Source organism: Formica exsecta, unplaced genomic scaffold, assembly GCF_003651465.1.
Source record: "Formica exsecta isolate Colony F162 unplaced genomic scaffold, ASM365146v1 scaffold31, whole genome shotgun sequence".
NCBI lineage: Eukaryota > Metazoa > Arthropoda > Insecta > Hymenoptera > Formicidae > Formica > Formica exsecta.
Window position 1 is genome coordinate 634,068 of NW_021850355.1, and position 22,252 is coordinate 656,319.

At 35.3% G+C, this 22,252-nt stretch overlaps 2 protein-coding genes across 2 annotated transcripts; both read left to right on the forward strand.

Moving 5' to 3' along the window:
- Positions 1–2,737: 2,737 nt before the first annotated feature.
- LOC115237791 lies at positions 2,738–17,034 on the forward strand. Its single transcript, XM_029811066.1, has 11 exons — positions 2,738–2,787; positions 3,461–3,587; positions 12,747–12,856; positions 13,248–13,370; positions 13,494–13,646; positions 13,715–13,896; positions 14,112–14,414; positions 14,654–14,844; positions 15,019–15,207; positions 15,879–15,935; positions 16,445–17,034. Exons 1-11 carry the CDS (start codon positions 2,738–2,740, stop codon positions 16,676–16,678), a joined length of 1,719 nt encoding a protein of 572 aa, XP_029666926.1. The 3' UTR covers positions 16,679–17,034.
- A 499-nt stretch (positions 17,035–17,533) lies between these two features.
- LOC115237835 (sodium-independent sulfate anion transporter-like) lies at positions 17,534–21,523 on the forward strand. Its single transcript, XM_029811163.1, has 11 exons — positions 17,534–17,915; positions 18,178–18,373; positions 18,543–18,763; positions 18,855–19,032; positions 19,324–19,488; positions 19,828–19,989; positions 20,075–20,215; positions 20,306–20,451; positions 20,596–20,766; positions 20,869–21,025; positions 21,201–21,523. The coding sequence occupies exons 1-11, from the start codon at positions 17,691–17,693 to the stop codon at positions 21,386–21,388; spliced, it is 1,950 nt and encodes a 649-aa protein (XP_029667023.1). The 5' UTR covers positions 17,534–17,690; the 3' UTR covers positions 21,389–21,523.
- The last annotated feature ends 729 nt before the right edge of the window (positions 21,524–22,252 follow it).

Below are 22,252 nucleotides of genomic sequence, written 5' to 3' on the forward strand. Positions count from 1 at the left end.
CTGGGTAAGTTTTGCTTGGCGCGCTCTTCCACCGCGCGCGACTTGGCTCTCTCTTTTTTTTTCCCTCTCCGTCACTGTCAGTCGATCGAATTGCGTGATCGCGCGCGCGCGCACGCGACGACAAGGACGACAAAGACGATACGATTCTCTCGCAATCTCGCTTTCGCACCGAGAGGCCCGAGAAAGCGACGAGCGCTGCTTTCTCTCGTCCAAACGATTACCCGACGACGCGTTGCTCCGCGCACTATGCAACCTGCGCTACGGCGGGATGAAAGCGGACGCCGACCCCTGGCGCTCTTTCGAAAGCACGCCGTCGATATATCTATGTATACGAGGAATCGGTATGCGCATCGCACGTTGCGACGATGCGCGCGGCATTCGCCTTCTCTCGCGTGCGCTTACGATTTGCATTTTTCCATGATTTTTGCACGCAACGCGTGATACGGAGCTCTATCACCCGGGAATCATAACGGTACGGTATCATAAAAATTTGAGAATCAGGTTTTTGTCACTGTACGTTCCCTATACATCTATATTATTTTCTCATCACTCTTGCTCTATTCGTTTTATATATTTTTTTTTTATTAAATATTTCTTATAGTTTCCAGAGATATTTTTATTCCGGAATACAAAAGATTTCATTTACGATTATATATGAACATTTTTATCTAATTATATTTATTTGCTGTTATGCGCGTAATGCATGTAATTTTGCACAATCCGAAAAATTCGATACGATCATCTCGTTGCAGCGGAAGTGACGTTTCGAATTAATCGCGAATTGTTATCTGGTCACATGGCCACGATGCCTTCAACCGCAGGCACTTTACCAGGTGATCGTACTCGGATATAAATAAATCAAACGCTGGCATATCTTTTGTCAGTGGCGATGAATTTTATACTGTAATTACGCAAAATAACCTTTTATCAATACTTACCTGTATGAATATTTTGTTTATTAGCAGGAACATAGTTGTGTTTTACATTTGTAAAATTATTAACAAGAACTCTTATTGAGGCTTGTGCTAAGCAAAGTAGTCTTAAATTTTGCAAACATTTTTACTAATATGCATTATAATAAACATATAATTTTTTTAAGAATTTATCTTTAATTCTGCGAAGATTCTTGTTAGATTTTGTGAGATAAATGGTTTCTAAGAGAGAGAGAGAGAAAGAAGGGATATTTAATTTATTTGTTAATATAAATGGTATACATAAATAACAAAACTTTTTTAAAACTTTAAAAAAATATTCTTTTTCTGTTTGGAGAATCCTCTCGAGGAATTATATTGTACATAATGTATTTTTGTATGCAATGCGCGAATGCATGCTCCAAAATGTATCTGCCAACATCTCTAGCCAACATCCATTATGTTTCGGAATAACTATGAAATCATAAGGAATGTATAAAGCGCATCGAAAAAAAAACCTACGAGAACGAAACCTACGAAACACCTACGAGAGACAGCATATTGCGTACGATGAGAGTTGACGAAATGTCTATACGTCATTCAACAGAGATGATTCAGCAGTAACGCATACACAACTCTCGTCCTTTAATTCTGCTGACGCGCGTTCTTCGTTTTCCAAGTATCGATATCGTATCGTGTACAGGGATAATTGCGATAAGTCGTTCCGCATTAATGATGCCGGATGTAAATAGATAATGGAATGCATTAGCACTCGTAGAAGGAATGTTGCCAGTCATGCATAGTTATAACTCTTGAATATCGTTATCGTCGTGTGTCATGCGTCATTCGCAATTATTGCATTGCGACGCTTTTTCATCTCTGCTCTCGGCTAGAGAAATCGAATGTCTCTTAAACATGGTGACATGCGCGATTCTTGCCAAATTATACGACGATTTTGGATCAAAGACGATTTAAATATAAACAAGCGCACCAAAGAATCGGTGACACTTTGGGCGACGATGACTCAGAGCGACGACGTTGTCGTCATATGGTTGTCGTATCGGTCATCCTCGTGACGGATCTAATTGTTGATGCACTGCGCGGCAGTGCGTCGGATGCGATGAGTGCGATGCGCAAAATCACAGGTCGCATCAGTATGGAATATAAAAATAAAATATAAAAAAAGCGACTGAAATATATAATATACGTCAATCTGAAATATTAAAGAAGCGAATATTTAATTAATTTATAGGAACTTGGTATTAAAAATGATAAAAGATTGAAAAAAATGGCAATTATAGAATATTCGCTTCTTCATAGCAGAAGCGCGTGTAAATACGATACGTTCGGGACAGGATTTGAAGAATTGCGTATGTGCAACGAGACGCGGGAGTAACCGGAAGGGATGCCAGAATGGGGTGCTTCGTAATACATAGGAAATTCCATGCGAATGGCGTGAAGCACATACGCGGACCAATTCGCGCCACGTGTCCATGGTTCGCTCGCACACTCTCGAGCATCCCGCGTGTCTATTTTCGAGTGCATCGTATGCACAGTTTGTATGTATGCGTGATTGGTATCCCGCGGTTTGTTCCAACACTGAGAAAAAGCCTCGTTCGATCTGAATAAATTGGCAATCCTCCTGGACCGAACGAATGTCAAGTGAAATTACATATACGGAGAAAATATAAACGCGAAATTAAAAGATTCCTAAAAAAATATTCTCTTATCATTGAAATGAAGAAATTACATTGCATTAAATTGTTTTATAAGTATTCTGTTTTATTTGTAAGACGTGAAAATTATATGAGATTGGCTTCACAGTCATGGATTCGTCACAAGCGTCGACAGCGTTGCGTCTCACATCGCTCTGGAAGTAATTATAACGGCCAGGTTATTTCTTGCGAGGTCGACACCACTTGGAGGCCCGAGCGCAATAAGAAAGCTACGAAACGACGTGTGTACGCGGATGTACTTAGCTATTTCCGCGATGCAGAACTGGGTCGAAGAAGGCACATATACGAGCAAGATCGAGCTTCATCCGGGCCCGCGAGCTTCGCGTTTTATGCCTAGATCTAACGGGCTCATCTACGCGAAGACAAGTCGCGATGATTATTATCGTCTCTCTGTCGGTCCTTGAATAAGACTATCGGCGAGCTTGAGCTTAATCCTGTCTCGAGGTTGCTTTGTTGGATCACGCCCGGGATGAAAATAGAATAAATTTTCACGATCTCGAGTAATTTCCTGGATTTGAAAATTTGAACCCGGTTAATCTACTAATTTTCAAGATGGTTATTTATTTTTCTTCTCCTTCCTTTTTTACGGCAGTATGATTATTTGTTGTATGATTATCGTATCCTTATTTGTATTATCACATTATTGCTATAACTATGTTAATTGTTCATTAACTGATTAATTATTTTATTACTTATTGTTAGTGTAAGAGAAGGACTTATTTTATTAATAAATAAAAAATATTATATTATATAAGAAAATAATATAAATATGTGACGATACATATTTATAATTTTGATTCCGTTTGTTATTAGAACGAGCATTAATTCCCCGTTTCATCTGTTTACAGGTCGTCAGTTAAATGGAATATGGCACACGGCAATAGTTGCATATGGAAGGGAATATTTCTTTGGTCCTGCCGGCATAAATAGTGTCCGACCAGTAAGTATTTTCCTCCACTGGCAATCACATGATCTGATTATTTCGATCGGGATACGACCGATCATTCGATAGCGCTATCTGCGTTACGATGACGCTAAGGATATATAAACGCGGATTTTTCGTTTAGTCTCGCAGATGGTCCTCGTCGCGCCATGTTCGATACTCCACCCGAATGCTTTCTTTTCTCTTCGTGAGTATTTTTTCGTGCGGTAGAAACAGAGTAGAGAGAAATATGAAATGCCGCCAGTATCGACAACAAATTAATTAAGCATCATATCCTGCCATCCGTGTTACCGCTGGAAGCGATTTCTGTTTGCTAAGTAAATATTAGATTTCTTTCCCCACATTTTCTCTCTCTCTCTCTTTTACAATATTATACTTTACTTCCAGCGGTAAACAGAAATGTTTTATTCACACTCTTTACCATTTCTTCCTGCCAAGAACGACTACCGCGCCGGGAGAGAGACTCCACGGGCCGCGTACTCCGGTGAGGATTTCGGCGCGATCAGTTGCATTTGCTAGCCGGTAGCCATCTAGCGCAACCTTAGTCGAGAGATAGCTCGTGACTTACACACGCGCGTCGAGTTCTCTCCTCGTCGTGATCCAGCATCGATCGCATCGGTTTCTCGTCATCGTCGTCTCGTGATTGCCATTTGCCAGGTGGCACGTCGCCTCTGCCCTTTCCCCATTCCCACCGAGGACACGTATCCGATAATCAATCCACCTGTTAGCGGTCGATGAAAACGGGAAGGTAGGTTTTTATCCGCGCGCCTTGTCGATGGCTCGTCTTGTTTCTTTTTGAACCGCTAAGTATTGTAATATTTATAAACCATCCTTATATTTATTTTTATTTTGCTTCGTTTAATTAATTCTTAATATTAGTTTGATTCTCTAACGCAAATATCCGGATAACGTTTCTTATAGATTATAAAAATTTGATATAATATGCGTGATAAACATTTTTTTTCAAACGACATATATTTTTTGTATAAAATTGACTTATTCTAGTAAAAAATCGATTGTTGCTATAAAATTTCTGTTAATATTTTATTAATTTTAATTCTTTAATACTATAAAATTGTAATTTTATTAATAAGATAATGAAAATGCTTAGTAAATATATATTAGATTTTTTCCAAAGCTTTGTTGAATTTTATGGAGATGTTTGAGAAGTCTAATAATCTTATGATATAATAATGATTTAATATTCATTGCCAAAGGAATATGTTTCTCGCGATATTATCATTTGCATTATTTATATTATGACGACATTATTCAAATTATGCACGTCAACACCAGCATCGATTCAATCTAATGCTTGTTATTACATATTTATAATCATGCAAGATGTATACGCTAAACTATCCTCATCTTTTTATCTATTATTACACATTTTTTGATTATAATTCTCACAATATCGTGTTTCTCACAATATCAATGCCTCAATATTTAAGACTCTGGATTTTTTGCTATTAAAATATTTTTTTTATGTTAATAAAATTATTATGTAATATTTTAAAAAAAATATGTACAAAGACTTTAAAATTAATGGAGATATATATCTGTTTATATCCTATATATATATAAACAGGTTGATAATCTTAATGAAATTTATTTATAGCTCGAAAACTATTTGGATTTTTCTGGATTTTTCCAGATTTGATATTTTTTGAATTATGCAAGTAGAATAAATCAAGCAATTTACATATTAAAGGAATCCAAGGAATGATAGTTACATGATACTTCATACATACACATACGCGTCTAAATCGCTGATTTATCACGGCTTTATTACGCGTGAAAGCCGTAACGCTCGTTATATTGTATTAGATGATTTCCTGCGGTAAATTTTTTAAACTATCGCATTTAGTTTCATAAGTGCGCAGTGAAAATATTGAAGCAATTTTTGCCGTAATCGAAGAAGACAAAAAGAAAAAGTTGCTACATTTCCCAAATTATTTCCTCCCCTTGAAAAGATTCCGAAACTATTCCATAAACGATGTAGATTTTTGGATATTATAGTTATCAGATTATTCATGGATAGTATATTTATCAGATTATTCATGGTGAACGAAAAGAATATTGTTATTATGTGGGAGGACAGAGATTCTCTTTCTAAAATTATTCGAGACACATAGAGATTATTTTAGAGGAGTTTGACCTGAGATATTTATTTTTGGCACTTATAATCTTTATATATATGGTCGATTAGGCACGCGGGTGATATACTCGAAGTCGCTTCAAAACTCAAAATATTTTACCTCATCGTTTTTAACATTGAAAACACAGAAAGTAAACATTTTTAAAAGATATTTTAGATCATACGCGGTGAGTATAGTTCTTTGATTCGCGGTGAATAGTATATTTGCGTCCTCGAGTTACGTACGGCAGAGACTAACGTTTAAAGTATGTTGAAACGTCTAGAATGATCAAGACACCTTTATATTTATTTTTGACTTTCAATATGAGTGTCTCGACCGTTTAAAGAAAAACAATCTTGATAGGATCGATTCCGACAATTCCATCAATTATTTTATCCAACGTCATTTTTAAAACAACAAATGTACTTTATATATTGATACATTACTATTCATAGAAATTACTTACGAAACGGAAATTGTCTTAATTTTGACTCTATATTGGCTGATTATACGTCAGTTATAACCGCGGTTATTTTGGCAGATTTATCGATTTATCCTGTTTTTGAAAAAAATTTTTTTTAGCGCGTCTTATTATTATTATTATTAAAATGTTGGTGAACATGTTTATATGCCAAGACTTGTTTTTGAGAAACATGTCTTGGCATTTAAACTTACTCCACATTTTCTCTCTCTCTCTCTCTCTCTCTTTTACAATATTATACTTTACTTCCAGCGGTAAACAGAAATGTTTTATTCACACATTGTTACACAATTGAGTGTAATACTAACAATGATGAGACACCTGACAAATAAGTATTATACTGCGCATCGACATTCGAAATAATGATAAAGACTACAAAAAGATCGCTGTATAAACATATCTTAACTTTTTGAAAAGCAAGACTAGCACATGAAGTAAACATATCCTTTCCCATATTGGAGATATCTTTCTTTCGTAATTTTGAATCTAAGAATTTTGGATGATCGCCGATGAAAAATTCCGAATCATTTTTCTCGACGGTGACCCGGGTGTCGAAGGGTAAACTCGCGCGTTAGGCGTACGCGCCTCGTCGTCATCGCGTGCGACGACATCGTGGGGGAGGAGGGGAACGGACGGCGATATAAATAACCGGGGCGCGATATCAACGAGCGAGAGAATTAATGGTCCCGCTGCTTCCCGTCGTTGCTTGGTGCACAGACCTATCGGGGAACGCCGATGCATCCTCGCGACCCGGAGTCGTGACCGATTGGAAGGCCTAGTCGTAGAGCGGTAGAGTTCCTCGGCGGGCCATACGATACGCTAGACACGAGCAGGAACTAAATTTGGTGCGGTTCGATCCAAAAATAATCCCCGCTGCACGTACACGCATACATGCGTATATATATACGCATACAGGCACGCACGTATACAATTGCTCTTTCTCTCTTCGTCTCTCTTTCTTACAACTCTCTCTCTCTCTTCCCGTCCTTATACTTTACACATCCAGATTCGACGTAAGGCGAAGGCTGCCGGTAAGGTAAGTCCATCCCGTGCTTACATCCCGCATGCGACAAAATGTTCTCCAATCATTGGTGTGATTAATTGCTCCAGCTGTGTAGCATTAACTGCGTTAACTTTCGCTGTGAGCTAGATAGTGAAATTAGAGCAGTTCTTCCTGAAACAATTCTTCCGTATTTTACTTGAGCTCACTCCAGACAAACCAGAGTTTTGTAGTTTTCGGAGATTAGAATGAGACATGAAGCAGCGACGAAAATTACTCGAGACTAAAATACAGCGGGAGAAAGAGTAGTGCCCTTTCGAGCAACTCGATTATCTCCTCTTGACGAGTTAAAAGGGTTTGTCCTGGAAATATCAAGTTTACGAGTTTTGAGATACGATCCGTTCATATTTTGCTACGACATGAATGTATTCGAGTGAATACTAAAAATAAAATTCCAAATTATTTGCGTGGTATTAATAATTATATTTCTGTACAGAATAATATAAAGTATAATAACGGTATTAACGGTTGATACGTAAGTTTTTCAAGTGGTGCTTAAAAGAACTTGGTATTCCGCGCGCCTGTCTACCTGGAGTTATAAAGCTACATTAAATATACTTCGAGGAGTCGCTTAATAATCGCGATGCGCGTCTAAAAGCAACGCGGTGAAATCATTACGGTTGCATTACTACTTTATTCGCGTCGACTATCGTGCTTTAAATACGCGCGAGTACGCGTGACTAACGCGTGCGTAATTGTAACACGCGTTGCTTTACGACATCATGAAACCTATGTAACTGTCACACTCATTTCCGCCCACAAAATTCGCCGTGAAGCTAGATGACCGGCTGCGTATTTCTAGCGCTAAGATATTTTTCCAAGATAAAAATATTCATATTATATCATATCATTTTTTATAATTCTACAATCGATTATCGACTAACAAAATAATTGATGATTAATTGTTCGCGAACCGATTACGAATGTCTCCGCTAGTTGTCTGTCTAATTACAGACGCGATTATCTCTACTTGAAACACGTCGCAAACTTCTTTTGCTTCTTTTTACTTTCTATTGTCTACCTTTTTTTTTGGCAAGAAATGCGCATGGGACGCGTTACAATGTGTGTAATCGTTATCGCTTTTTTTTTTTTTGATAAAAAAGCGTCACATTCATAATCTATACGAATGTAACATTTGCAATCAGCTGTGCGTAGCAGTACGCTCACTCTTTTAGATTTCATCCATCTCCCTAATTGGTCTCACGTTCGTCATTAGCATCTCGCTATCAAAATTTCGTCCAAAAACTTTGCCTAATAAAATAAACATATTTGATATTTTCTTTATATTATAAAAAGCATTTCCACGCATATATTTAGAAACTGCGAATTCTGGAAATCAATTCTTTCTAAAAGATGCGACATTTCTTTTCGAAATTATCATTATCTCTTCCATCATCCATCTAATGATCTTTTTTTTTTTTTCCGAACGGCATCTTCGGCTACGAATGTGAATCGCGAAGTGCGCGCGCCGCCATACGCGAGCTCCGATCATCCTTCATCGTCGGCGTCTCGTTCGCCGGCTCCATCGCAGCATCTCCGAGCACCCGCGGCCGGCAGTCCGCGTGCGAACCGTTTCCCGCTCTCGGAAGCGCTCTTGAAAGGAACAGTTTCGCGAAAATTTTTTTCTCGCCTTCGATCGGTGATTCTGCGGAATTTTTCCGATACGTAAGTGTGCGCATTGTTTTGTCGCGAGTGAATGAGAGATCGAGCGGTATCGAGTGATCTAGAATGACGGATGCTAAGAAGGCAACAGAGTGCGATTTTAGAACGTCGAAGATTCGCGAAGATGGATCGAGGAATAGATCTAAAAGCAAATTGTTACTTTCATCGTTACATTTATGATTACAATGATTCTCGGCGATTGTAATTTGTGAAATAACACAGTTATAGTTCCGGTTTTTAGTTTTTCTTAAATTCGAGAGAGATTTACCACGAAATTTAACGATCGACTAATTTACTGTCTCTTAATACGCTAATTAAATATAATATTATTTGTTATATAGTAATATTTGTCAATTACTATTTATATCTCTTGACTTTTGGGCAAAGTTCCCCGCGTTTTATTTTCATTTTTATTAAAAATCTCGTGTATCAACATTATTAAATCAATTAAAAATTTTTATATATTTATGCTACAGCTCGAAAACTATTTGGATTTTTCTGGATTTTTCCAGATTTGATATTTTTTGAATTATGCAAGTAGAATAAATCAAGCAATTTACATATTAAAGGAATCCAAGGAATGATAGTTACATGATACTTCATACATACACATACGCGTCTAAATCGCTGATTTATCACGGCTTTATTACGCGTGAAAGCCGTAACGCTCGTTATATTGTATTAGATGATTTCCTGCGGTAAATTTTTTAAACTATCGCATTTAGTTTCATAAGTGCGCAGTGAAAATATTGAAGCAATTTTTGCCGTAATCGAAGAAGACAAAAAGAAAAAGTTGCTACATTTCCCAAATTATTTCCTCCCCTTGAAAAGATTCCGAAACTATTCCATAAACGATGTAGATTTTTGGATATTATAGTTATCAGATTATTCATGGATAGTATATTTATCAGATTATTCATGGTGAACGAAAAGAATATTGTTATTATGTGGGAGGACAGAGATTCTCTTTCTAAAATTATTCGAGACACATAGAGATTATTTTAGAGGAGTTTGACCTGAGATATTTATTTTTGGCACTTATAATCTTTATATATATGGTCGATTAGGCACGCGGGTGATATACTCGAAGTCGCTTCAAAACTCAAAATATTTTACCTCATCGTTTTTAACATTGAAAACACAGAAAGTAAACATTTTTAAAAGATATTTTAGATCATACGCGGTGAGTATAGTTCTTTGATTCGCGGTGAATAGTATATTTGCGTCCTCGAGTTACGTACGGCAGAGACTAACGTTTAAAGTATGTTGAAACGTCTAGAATGATCAAGACACCTTTATATTTATTTTTGACTTTCAATATGAGTGTCTCGACCGTTTAAAGAAAAACAATCTTGATAGGATCGATTCCGACAATTCCATCAATTATTTTATCCAACGTCATTTTTAAAACAACAAATGTACTTTATATATTGATACATTACTATTCATAGAAATTACTTACGAAACGGAAATTGTCTTAATTTTGACTCTATATTGGCTGATTATACGTCAGTTATAACCGCGGTTATTTTGGCAGATTTATCGATTTATCCTGTTTTTGAAAAAAATTTTTTTTAGCGCGTCTTATTATTATTATTATTAAAATGTTGGTGAACATGTTTATATGCCAAGACTTGTTTTTGAGAAACATGTCTTGGCATTTAAACTTAATATAAAAGTCATATAAAATCGAATTTGAGAAAGTCGATGGATAAGTGGGTGGAAGACACGTGGATGTTTTGACGTCATTAGATATAAAAGTTAAGAATAAAAAAAACGTAAGAATTTGGTGGGATATCTAACTAATGATGTGTTAAATTTAGAATGCTTGATAAATTTTTAGAACAATTATATATTACTTATATATAGATATTTACATATGACAATATGTATATATTGTACAAATATATTATTTCATAAATAATATTTATTAAATCAATTAAAAATTTTTATATATTTATGCTACTTTTACGACTATTAAATAATCTCGTATTTTTGTTCTTATTGAATTTCTCACATTTTTCAATACGCATCAATTTGTTATGTCTTCCGACATAAGAATTTATGTACCATACATTATTGACACCGTGATCTCCGTCTATACGCGATCCAACCCTCTCGAAAGATCCAACCCTCGGAACGTGTAATAAACACTTTGTACCCGGCTCTTTCTCGTTTTCTCTTCGCTCTTCACTTCCGTTGCACATTCTTCTTTTGCGTTCTAAAGTGATCGAGATCGCACCTCCAGCGCGTGCCGCGGCCGTCTATTTTCGGCGGTTTCTCGTAGGGAAGTGCGGATTTGTCGTAGTTCTAAAATTACGTTGCCACTAATGTCAGGAGGGGGTGGTATATTCTCTCTACCTTTCTCATTCTGTCTGTTTTTTTCTCTCTCTCTCTCTCGCTCTTCTGGGATATCTAACTAATGATGTGTTAAATTTAGAATGCTTGATAAATTTTTAGAACAATTATATATTACTTATATATAGATATTTACATATGACAATATGTATATATTGTACAAATATATTATTTCATAAATAATATTTTTTTCAGAACAAGATGGAGGACACGGAAGATGTGAGGACGGCAGTGGAACTGTACATTTACGATCTTACCAAAGGGATGGCTACAATAATGTCGCCGATGCTCATAGGTAAAAATATGAGGAAACAATAATATGATAAATAATATCAATAGTATCAACAATATTCATACAAAATATTGATCTATATTTTCTTCTCTTTAATTTGATTTTTAGAAATATTTTATCAGAAAGGTTTTGTTTTATTTACACTACACATAAATTAATTAATAATTAATCGAAATTCATAATACATTTTATAAATTTTTATTGAAGATTATTAGCTCTCTTGTCGTACACTTTCTAAGATTAATTAAGCTAAATTTGGGCACATGATGAAAGATAATGAATTCTTTCTGAAGTATGTCAGATTATTGTAATATTGACCTAAAAAATCGAATGTATGTGTGTATGTTGAGTCAATTAACGCACGCTCCATATGGCTAATAATATTTAGAAGAAGAATGCTATGCATCGCTGTTTTCATCGGGCGCAATTTTAAGCTCTTTTACCTTGAGTTAGCGGAATGTTATTTAAAGATATAACGCGACGGAAAACATCTTTCTTTGTTATATGCGCCGCAAAAACGGCAGAAGATCAGAATTTTGTGCTTTCAAATTGAACGGCGAACAAAGAAGTATAAAAAAAGAAACTAATATATAAACTTATTTGACATATGAATAAAGTTAGGCAATTTTTTCGCAAGCATTTTTGTTTTGACTGTTTATTATCTTTAATTAAAGTCTCTATAACATATATATATATATATATATATAATTCTGATAGATGAAAAACTAACTTGGCTATTTGTATTTTAAGTATATGCGCTCGGGTGATATTGAATCATACATATCGCGATTTAATTGCGCAAAAGAGGAAGTTAATATATAATCGATCAGGTCTTGTTTCGTTCAATTTTGCCAGTCATGCATAGTTATAACTCTTGAATATCGTTATCGTCGTGTGCATTCGCAATTATTGCATTGCGACGCTTTTTCATCTCTGCTCTCGGCTAGAGAAATCGAATGTCTCTTAAACATGGTGACATGCGCGATTCTTGCCAAATTATACGACGATTTTGGATCAAAGACGATTTAAATATAAACAAGCGCATTTCTGGCGAACGAAACTTGCTGCCGGATCGGCAGTTGCCGCGAAACTGACATTGTTGACGCGACGCGATTTTTTTGGACGTAATTTTAACGCGATCGAACGCCGGCATTTCGTGTTTCAGGGCAGCACGGAATTAGGAGAGCCGCAGAGAATCGAAAACCTCGGCGAGACTTATTTACCCTATACGGTTTTCCTGGAGTACATAAACGGCCTGGGAACTTCCACGTTCGCGTGAGTATCATCGGTCGAGAGTTGCTTCGTTCGGTGTATATTGCTCATCTTCTGTGCCATTTCTCGAAAGTGATTGAATTTTTGGAAATATACGTCCATCAGCAGATGTCATATTCATTTTTTATACATATCTTTTACACCTATATATCTTTTCGAAGTTTATTATTTTTTAAATAACTCGTCTTTTTTTCTTTTTATATTGTCATCATTAAAGGTATTTTGTATCTTTATTATGTAAATCTTTTTTTCGGAGAATCGATTTTATTGCGTAAGAATTGTTTGGCTAATTATTATCTGATAATTATTTTTTATTTTATTTTTGATATTTATTCGATTTTGTTATTCGAGAGAATTATTTGATTTTGCTTGACCAATGACTTTGCGCTTTCAGACCGGGTACGTACCACCTATTCAAGTACAACTGTAATACCTTCACAGAGGAGCTCAGCAATTTCTTGGTGGGCAAGGGCATTCCCAAGTATATCCTTGATCTACCGGAAGAAATATTGCAAACGTATGTCTCATTATATAGCTATCATTATTATTTGATATCTAATATTACATTCGAAAAACATTCATACTTTTTAACTTATTTTTAAGTGAGAGATGTTTCGATACGATTTATATTTATTTTCAGACCTATCGGGCAGGCTTTAAGCCCATTGATAGAAACATTAAGTAGTAGCGCGAGTTCTGGATTCACGGTCGGTCAGAGATTTGTCGAAGCGAGGATCCAGAGGGAAGCTTCGCCGGAATATCAACTCCTGAACACAGCCATTGAAGAAGCAAGGTATTGATTTGTATGTTAATCGATTATTATTTAAATTTTTCGAATACTTTACAATAATTTCGACGCAGGTTGAATTCGATCGCGTTAGAAGAACGGAGGAACGTCATTAACGAAAAGCTAGCAAAGAAAGATCGAAAAAAGAAAAAGAAGAAGAAGGAAAAGAAGGAAAAGGGCAGCAAGGAGACCACTGGCAGCGACAGTAATAGTACCGGACCAAGCAATTGCTGTGCAGATATGGCGGAACATGAAAGTACGTAGAATTTTATCGAAAATTGATTATCTTTAACTTCGTTTCATAATGCAATTTTCCGGTTCGTACTTCGCGATATGATAATATTCAACAACAACAAAAAAAAAAAAAATAAAATAAAATAAAGAGCTATATAGAGTTGCTCTATATTTATATAAATTCTTAAGCAATTTCAAGTCACGAAAATAATTTTCAATTGTATCATTGTTTATTAGATGCGGTTGGTGGTACGCAACAGCAGACGGCTAATGGAGAAAGCGCGGAGATGCTACCGTCAGAGCGAGTAATGCAGATGGAGGAGGATGAGAAGCGTGAACAAGAAGAGAAGAAACGCCATCGAGATCCACCGATAGTATTCAAGGACTTGGTGAACGTACGGGAGGAATATGAAGGTTTGATAAGCGCCATGGAGGGAAAGTTAAACGATGAAGAGCGAACGTGCATGGACGAACTGCGACAATACGTTTTGGAGAATGAGGGTTCCTGGGCTCTAGGCGATAACTTCTTGAACTTCGTAGGTGAGTCATTAAAATGATACAAATATATATGGCTCCCAAGTTTTTCAAAATTCTACGATATGTTTTTAAAACCTGTTTTAAAACATGTTTAAATTCTAAAGTTTAAATAAATTTGAAATGAATTTATAAATTTGAATTTGTATTGAGAATAAATTCCACAAAAGCAGATTTTAGATTTTTTGTTTCTATTTCTGAAAATAATCTAAAAATATATTCAATTGACTTAATTAATTAATCAGGTCGAGTTCTCTATGATAAGTCGTTGGATAGTAACGCACGAGTAAAACTGGTAAACGTACTGTCGGTCGCCGCATTGAAGGACGATGTGATTCTATTGTTGCATCAAGATAGGCGAGAACACATCATCATGAATTATGCTTTCGATATCGACCGGCATCCGCAGGAGGAACAACTTCCACTCGCGCAGTTCGTAAGTAAAAACGCATTTGTTATTTTGAAAATAAAAAATATGTTAATAATTCTTTTCTCGTGAACAATAATTCGCTAATTTTGTAAAATAAAAAATCTTAATTGTAATAATTGCGAATATGAGGCTAACGAGATAAGTTACGCCAACAGATTAAATTTTAACTGTTTCACGTAGTTGGCGAACATGTTTGAGAATCTCAGCAGCTCGGAATGGTTACTCTATATATCCGAGTGGCAGCATCAGAATCAAAGCATTAGTAACATAAGAGTAACGACCAAAGTTGCGGTGCACTCGTTACTCTCGAACTCGGAAGACCTGCAGATCCGCGGCGCCGCCATCATTCACAATCTTGCCTGCAAGGAGGTAAAAACTGTGGTCTGTATCCTTGCCATCCGATTAACATTCTCACTCATCTCTCGCCGATTCTCGCTTTCACTTTCATAACCTGTTCGCAATAAGCGCCTCGCGCATCAAAGGTATCTTGACAAAAATTTCTGTCTGTACATTTTTTTACATTGCACATTAAATTTTGAAGTTGAAGTTTTTGCACATTTTACTCGTACAAACTTGGAAAAAAAAACTATCACATTGAAGAAGAAATATGAACCGGAGTTGTTTTTAAATTGATTTATTTCCTTTGATGCGCTATTTCATTTGTAATGTCGCTTTCGGAATGCGTGCTTGCCGGTATCGTAGGAGAGGAACAAGCGACGCTCGTACTATGCCATAAGATAGAAGTGCTGCCTTTATTAATGAAAAAAAAAATTAGCTTTATATAAAAGTTTCTGTCGATGCGGCCGTCAACATGGACATCTCGCCTGCTGATAATTTTATTTCATGGACGAGCAACGAAAAGCAAAAAGAATGGGTATTCTATACTTATCATTAATAAAAAAGAATAGTTCCAAGGATATCATGTGTCTCACTCAATGCTCGTTTGCATGCGCACTAGAACTTGAAGTTCTCTAATTGAGGCAGCGAGTACCGCTGCGTGTGACGGATATTTTTCCAGAAATCGGATACTGTTTTTTCAGAAAATGAACAAAAGCAAAAATCTGCGGCGACTTTTACCGAAAGGCAGCATTTCTAAGGTACCTATCCAAATCGATGTTAGATTGAACCGTGCGCTGCGGTAAGTCGTCAATTATTATCGGTATCTTGCGCCATAATCGCGCAATCAATTTTTTAACACGCGAATGTTCGATAATATTTTGAATATTATATATATGCTAACGATTACTAAATCTGCAGAGGACTTAAAGCGACAGCGAACTCTCAAACTTTATTAAGGCTTGCGTTAAATCGCAATCCTAAATTTGACATAACATTATGCGGTTCCGTGGGAACGGAAAAATAAATTAGGGAAACGGCGTATAACTGTTTTATGAGAAAAATAAAGATGCATTTTTAAATTAATTTTGAAATAGATGTAAAGCTTTCCGCAAGCACAATTTAAATTGAAATTCCACAATCATTAGCTTGTGTCAACGTCGCGTCGTAACAGAATTTTTATATCTGTTTACATCTTTTTTTTTCGTCTCGCAAATATGATATGTGACATTATTCCTGTATATATTCTCACGCAATGTGTAAACTATAGGTGTTCGACGACGTTGCTGTGGAATTGACGATGGCGTTGCTACAATACTTTAACGGTAGTCCCGCGGAGGAACAGTTGTACGCGTGCATGAAATCGCTCGCGCGTTTCACGCAGATCAGCGGCCAGGAGGTGCCGCAGCTCATACAGATGATCGGGCCCGAACCGAACAAATTCAGGGGAACTTCTCAAAGGATCGACGAGCAGATCGATCAAGTCAACAAGAAGCTGCGCTAAATGTCCGTTGATTGTTCGCGAAAGTTATTATATTCCAGGCGCGAGATAAAAATATGACGCGCTTGCGCTACGTTTAAAATGGATTTTTAACTTAAAGATTCTAGATGAAGCAGCCATATTATTGTATTATTATTTGTATTATTAATTATTGTTACCATTTTAATATTATTATTATTATTATATATGATATGTTACCATTATCATATTATGCGACACATCGTGGCGCTTTTTCAATCTCCTTTTCACTTTTTTTATTCGACAATGCACATTTTTTTCTTATAGAAAATTCAAAATAGCGACACTTTGCTGTCCTGGATACAAAACAAGTGGAAATAAAATAAATTATACATGGCATATGTACGAGATATTTCTCGATATATTTTTTTCAAAATGACCGTTTGAAATTCAACATAACAAAATCTCTAAATTAGCTATATCGAGTAATACGTGAAATAACACATGCTTTTATATCATGAGAGCATTATACGCGTCATATTCTATCAATCATATCTCTAGTCTTTGCGCAACGATTTTTCGTCGAGAAGACATAATAAAATTTTATCAATGAAAATGACTCTCCGTTTCGATTCCAGGAAAGACGCGTAGAAAAAGTTTCAGATGTGCCGAAATCAGGTTGGATGTCTTGTTTGATATTGCAAAAGAATTAAAGAGATAGCATGTAGAAGTACACTAGTTACTCGTCAGCTGTTGTTAATCTACCAAGATCTTTGGTGCTTCTTTTTATCAAACTGTCAACACTGTACAATACCGGTGAGAATTAATTACGCAATTAATAGGATTTTATTGTGTCGTTTGTATTGAGATTTGGGATAGATGCGTCGGCGACGATAAGACTCCAAGCAGCTGACGCGAGAGCGCCGCCAGTATCGATAAGCAAGGTGCGGCAAGTGCGAATAACCGCGTAATTAATCGGATTCGATATTAAAATCCGCTTTCGATCGTAAAATAGCGAAATAGTCAACTGATTCATTAGAATCTCATTTCGAACGTGATGTCTGCATCCACAAAGATTTCCGACGAGGAAGTCTATTCGCTACCGATGCCGGAACGGAAATCGTCCTCCGATATGATAGCTAAGTACGTGCCAGTGCTCGGCTGGCTACCGCGATACACCCGAACGGAGGCTGTGGCGGATTTTATAGCGGGCATCACTCTGGGCTTGACTATGATTCCCCAGAGTATAGCATACGCGGCACTAGCTGGTCTGACTGCACAGGTATTTCTTAGCTTGTTGCCTTCGTTCTTTCTGCTCGCTCTTGTCGTATTAACGTTTATGTAATGTACGAAAATAAAGAAAAACAAAGAGAGTATACATTTATTTACAATGCTTTAAGATCGTAGATAGTTCCTTCTTTCCAATGCCGTTGTTTTTTTAAATGCTAAATTGTTCTAAAATGTTTTAAGTATCTTTATTAGGATGCAATACCACTACGGTATCTGTGATTATAAGAATGCCACATGATAAATAACGTTTTTAGTATGGCTTATATTCTTGTTTCGTGGGCGGTTTCTTATACATCTTCTTCGGGACTATCAAAGAGGTCTCGATTGGTCCATCGTCCTTGATGGCTCTTGTGACACTGCAATATACACGTGACATGCCGCCGGATTTTGTAACACTCCTGTGTTTTTTGGTCGGATGCGTGGAGTTTTTGATGGGCGTGTTAAATTTAGGCTGGTATCATGAAATTATTTAATCAATTAAACTATACACACGGAAATATGTTTATTTACAAATGTTTTGTTTTATTACAGTTTCTTTTATTGCATTATTTACAAACAATAAATATGTTGATCTAAAATATATATATAATAATAATTATTGATATGATTTTTACTGTAGGATGCATGGTAGATTTTATTTCGATTCCGGTGACATCAGGTTTTATTTCGGCAACGTCAGTCATTATAATTATTGCTCAGCTGCAGGGGCTTCTTGGATTGAAATATAAATCAGCTAATATTTTAGATAATTTGTACAAATTGTTTAAAAATATGAATAAGGTCCGACTAGCCGACGTCACACTCGGAATCTGCAGCATCATATTTCTTCTGATTTTCAGAGTAAGTTTCGGTATTATAAGCGGATAATTTACATGTATATATATATATAACAATATTGTGGAGGAGTTATATTCATAAATTCTATTTCTAGAAACTGAAAGACATCGATTGTTTTTGTATGAGAGATAAAAAAAACTCTGTTAGAAATACAACGATAAAGAAGATACTTTGGTATTTGTCCATTGGTCGAAATGCTCTCATAGTATTTATAACAGGCGTAATAGCTTATCAATTTGAAGCAACAGGATCCATTCCATTTAGGGTTTCAGGTTTCGATTTTAGTTATAATTTCATTATTGTCAGTAATTGTCGGTATTATCGATCATTAAGTAAATGTAACAGCTGATTTTTTAACGATAAAATTGATAGCTACCGTAGACTTGAAATATTTCGCATATTTAATAGTTATTGTAAAATAATTAAAATCGATAAATTGATATCATTGATATCATTAAGTCTTCAATTTATTCGATGTATCTATTATATTATTTGTCGCCGTTTCTTTTCATTCCTAATTTATTCATAAAGTTTTGTCGCATCTTAATACTTTTATTTTATAGGGCAAATAAAATTCGGTCTTCCCACAGTATCGTTACCGCCTTTCTCAGTACAAGTGGGAAATCAAACTTACACGTTCCTGGACATGTGCGTTCATTACGGCTCAGGAATAGTGATACTTCCTCTCATAGCGATCCTGGCGAATGTGGCGATAGCCAAAGCGTTTGGTATCAATTGTTTTTCAATTTCAAATCAAGCAGATCACTTATACCCTTATATATGTGTTAATCGTATAAGATCAAGATTTATGAAAAATTTGCAATATCTGTGATAAAGTATTTTAAATTTACGTTCTACAATACGAAAATACATTATGTGAAATGATATGAGAAAAAGAGAGAAAAATTGTTGGATTATAATATTAGATACATCTCATTGGCAGAAATTGTTTTCCCATTATAAAATTTCTTCTAGAAATGAATTCTTAATAATAATTGCTGAATATTCTTAGATTTGATTTTATCAATCTTTGATTAGTTTTATAAATATTGATAATATAAATATAGCGATCGACGCAGCCGTTAATGCGACGCAGGAGATGCTAACACTCGGTCTCTGTAATATATTCGGCAGCTTTGTATCATCGATGCCCACCACCGGTGCATTCACACGAAGCGCAGTCGGTAGCGCCAGTGGCATACAAACTCCTATGGCCGGTTTATATTCCGGTAACACAATACCATTAATCTAATATATTGAAAAACAGAAAATATTAAAAGTAAGAAATGATATTGACATTTCTTTCCTTTGCAGGAACCATGACATTGTTGGCGCTGAGCTTTTTAACGCCGTACTTTAATTACATTCCACGCGCGACGCTATCAGCGGTGCTGATAACCGCCGTAATGTTCATGATTGACATGAAGATTTTTAAACTGCTTTGGAAGGGATATAGTCCGTATCACATCATCTCCGTGTAGACAGATTGGTCGAGATGCAGAGGAGATATACACCTATCTAATATTAAATATATTTTTTTTTTAGAAACGGATGCCATCGCAGCGATAGGTACCTTCTTGATCTCTGTTCTTATCAGCATCGAGATTGGGCTGCTTCTGGGTGTCTTTTTCAATCTAATCTTCTTCATTAAACCGACCGCGAGACCGACGGTTCAAGTCTTCAAGTGTAAGGTAAAACGAGGAACTTACGATGTTCCGCGTGCATGAAATGTGTATGATGTGTTAGTATAAAATACAGTATACACATATATATACATGCAATAATATATATTTTATATATATTATAATTAAATAAATGCAATAATATATATATAGACTCATTTAGGAAATAGATATATAATGTTAAAGCCCGATATATGTCTCTATTATCCCGCAGTAACTTTTTTCTGCGATAAAGTAATGAGTATAGCCAGAAACGAACAAGATGATGTCCCATTGATCGTAGATTGCGAAAGATTCACTAATCTTGATTACACTTCAATCAAGGTATCGGTTATCGTTTATAAGCGAAATTGAAAAATAATTTCTTGGGATCGATTCATGAATGATATTGCCCCTCATTCAAAATACATATAATATTCATGACAGGGTATCGAAATGCTATCGAAAAGATTGAATCTGGAAAGAAATCGATTTTGGTTGTTGCGTCTTAATTCCGATGTCGTGGAAAGTTTCGACATTCTCGCTGATAATAAATATATTCGTCTGATCAAAAATGAAGAAAACATCGCAGATATTCTTCATGGTACGTATGAGTTATGTAATAGTTACCATAGAGAATGATAACCCCGGAGGGGGGGGATAGGGTGATAATTACTCTATTTATACTATGTATGTGGATGAGATGTAACATTTAAATTAAAATGGTCTATGTAAGAAAAAAATAAATCGCAATTAAATCTGTTACGTTCATTTTTTAGACGATGTATTATCTAATAAAGAACTTGACGATGCAATTAATATTGTTACAAAAAAAGCAACGGAAATGAAAAGATTGGATCATGGAGATTTTTCATATTCATCGACTTTGCGACACAAGGATTCCGAATTAAATGCTGAAGAATTGGTTTTAATGTCATCTTCACCCGAGTCACAAATACAACAATAACTGTGATTCTATCTTAATTCAATTCAATTTATATTTATAAATATTATGTATGATTATAATCCAGACAATCAAATTAAGAACAAATTTTACAAAATGTCTGCCAGAATCTAATTAAAAACGTAATATACTGAGAAATCTTAAATCTTATATTATCTGATATAAATCTTATATTATCTGATTTCCTTTTTCTCTTTTCTATTCTCTGGAATTGATTGCACATCCGCATGTCCGTGCTAAATCCATAACTGTGGGAATGTCAAACGGAGGCAATCGGAGCTCTCCCGGTGCACACTAGTATGCTGAATTAATCCAACTGAATTTATAAATTAAAAAAATTAATTAAATAATATAATTAATAAAAAAAGAATTAATAATAAAAAGTTATATAAATTAAAAGCATAATTTAATATTGCTTTAAATGTTTGATATTAATTAAAACAATAAGATAATTAATATTACAAAGTCTTTTGAATATAAACATAACGATAGATACGCTTAATACTATTTTCGCTCGAAAAACGAGGTTCTTCGCCTTTATTTATCCATCACACGCTTCGGAGCGAAAATAAGTTAAACAAAGTGCACTTATTGGATATATAAAGACTTTTATAAAATTTTTATATTTCTTATATTATTAAACGTAATTTTAGTTGATAAGATTTTTACAAATGAAATGACATAAAAAAACGCGACATTATTCGGATAAATTTTAATTAGGTACAAATTTAAAAATTAGATAATAAATTTTTTTCTTTATCTAACAATAAGTAAAAATTATCCGAATTATATCGTATTCAATATCATTTTAATCGTAAAAATATCATTAATTCATTAAAATTATTTAAAAAAATTACTTTTTAGAAT

Bases quoted from the DNA above. Each gene is read 5' to 3' on its own strand.
- LOC115237791 (XM_029811066.1), top strand. From the start codon at position 2,738: ATGGATTCGTCACAAGCGTCGACAGCGTTGCGTCTCACATCGCTCTGG. The intron at 12,857-13,247 runs GTGAGTATCATC...TTGCGCTTTCAG, and splicing joins CTGGGAACTTCCACGTTCGC to ACCGGGTACGTACCACCTAT. The intron at 13,647-13,714 runs GTATTGATTTGT...ATTTCGACGCAG, and splicing joins ACAGCCATTGAAGAAGCAAG to GTTGAATTCGATCGCGTTAG.
- LOC115237835 (XM_029811163.1), top strand. From the start codon at position 17,691: ATGTCTGCATCCACAAAGATTTCCGACGAGGAAGTCTATTCGCTACCG. The intron at 19,990-20,074 runs GTAACACAATAC...TTTCCTTTGCAG, and splicing joins TATGGCCGGTTTATATTCCG to GAACCATGACATTGTTGGCG. The intron at 20,216-20,305 runs GTCCGTATCACA...TTTTTTTTTTAG, and splicing joins ACTGCTTTGGAAGGGATATA to AAACGGATGCCATCGCAGCG.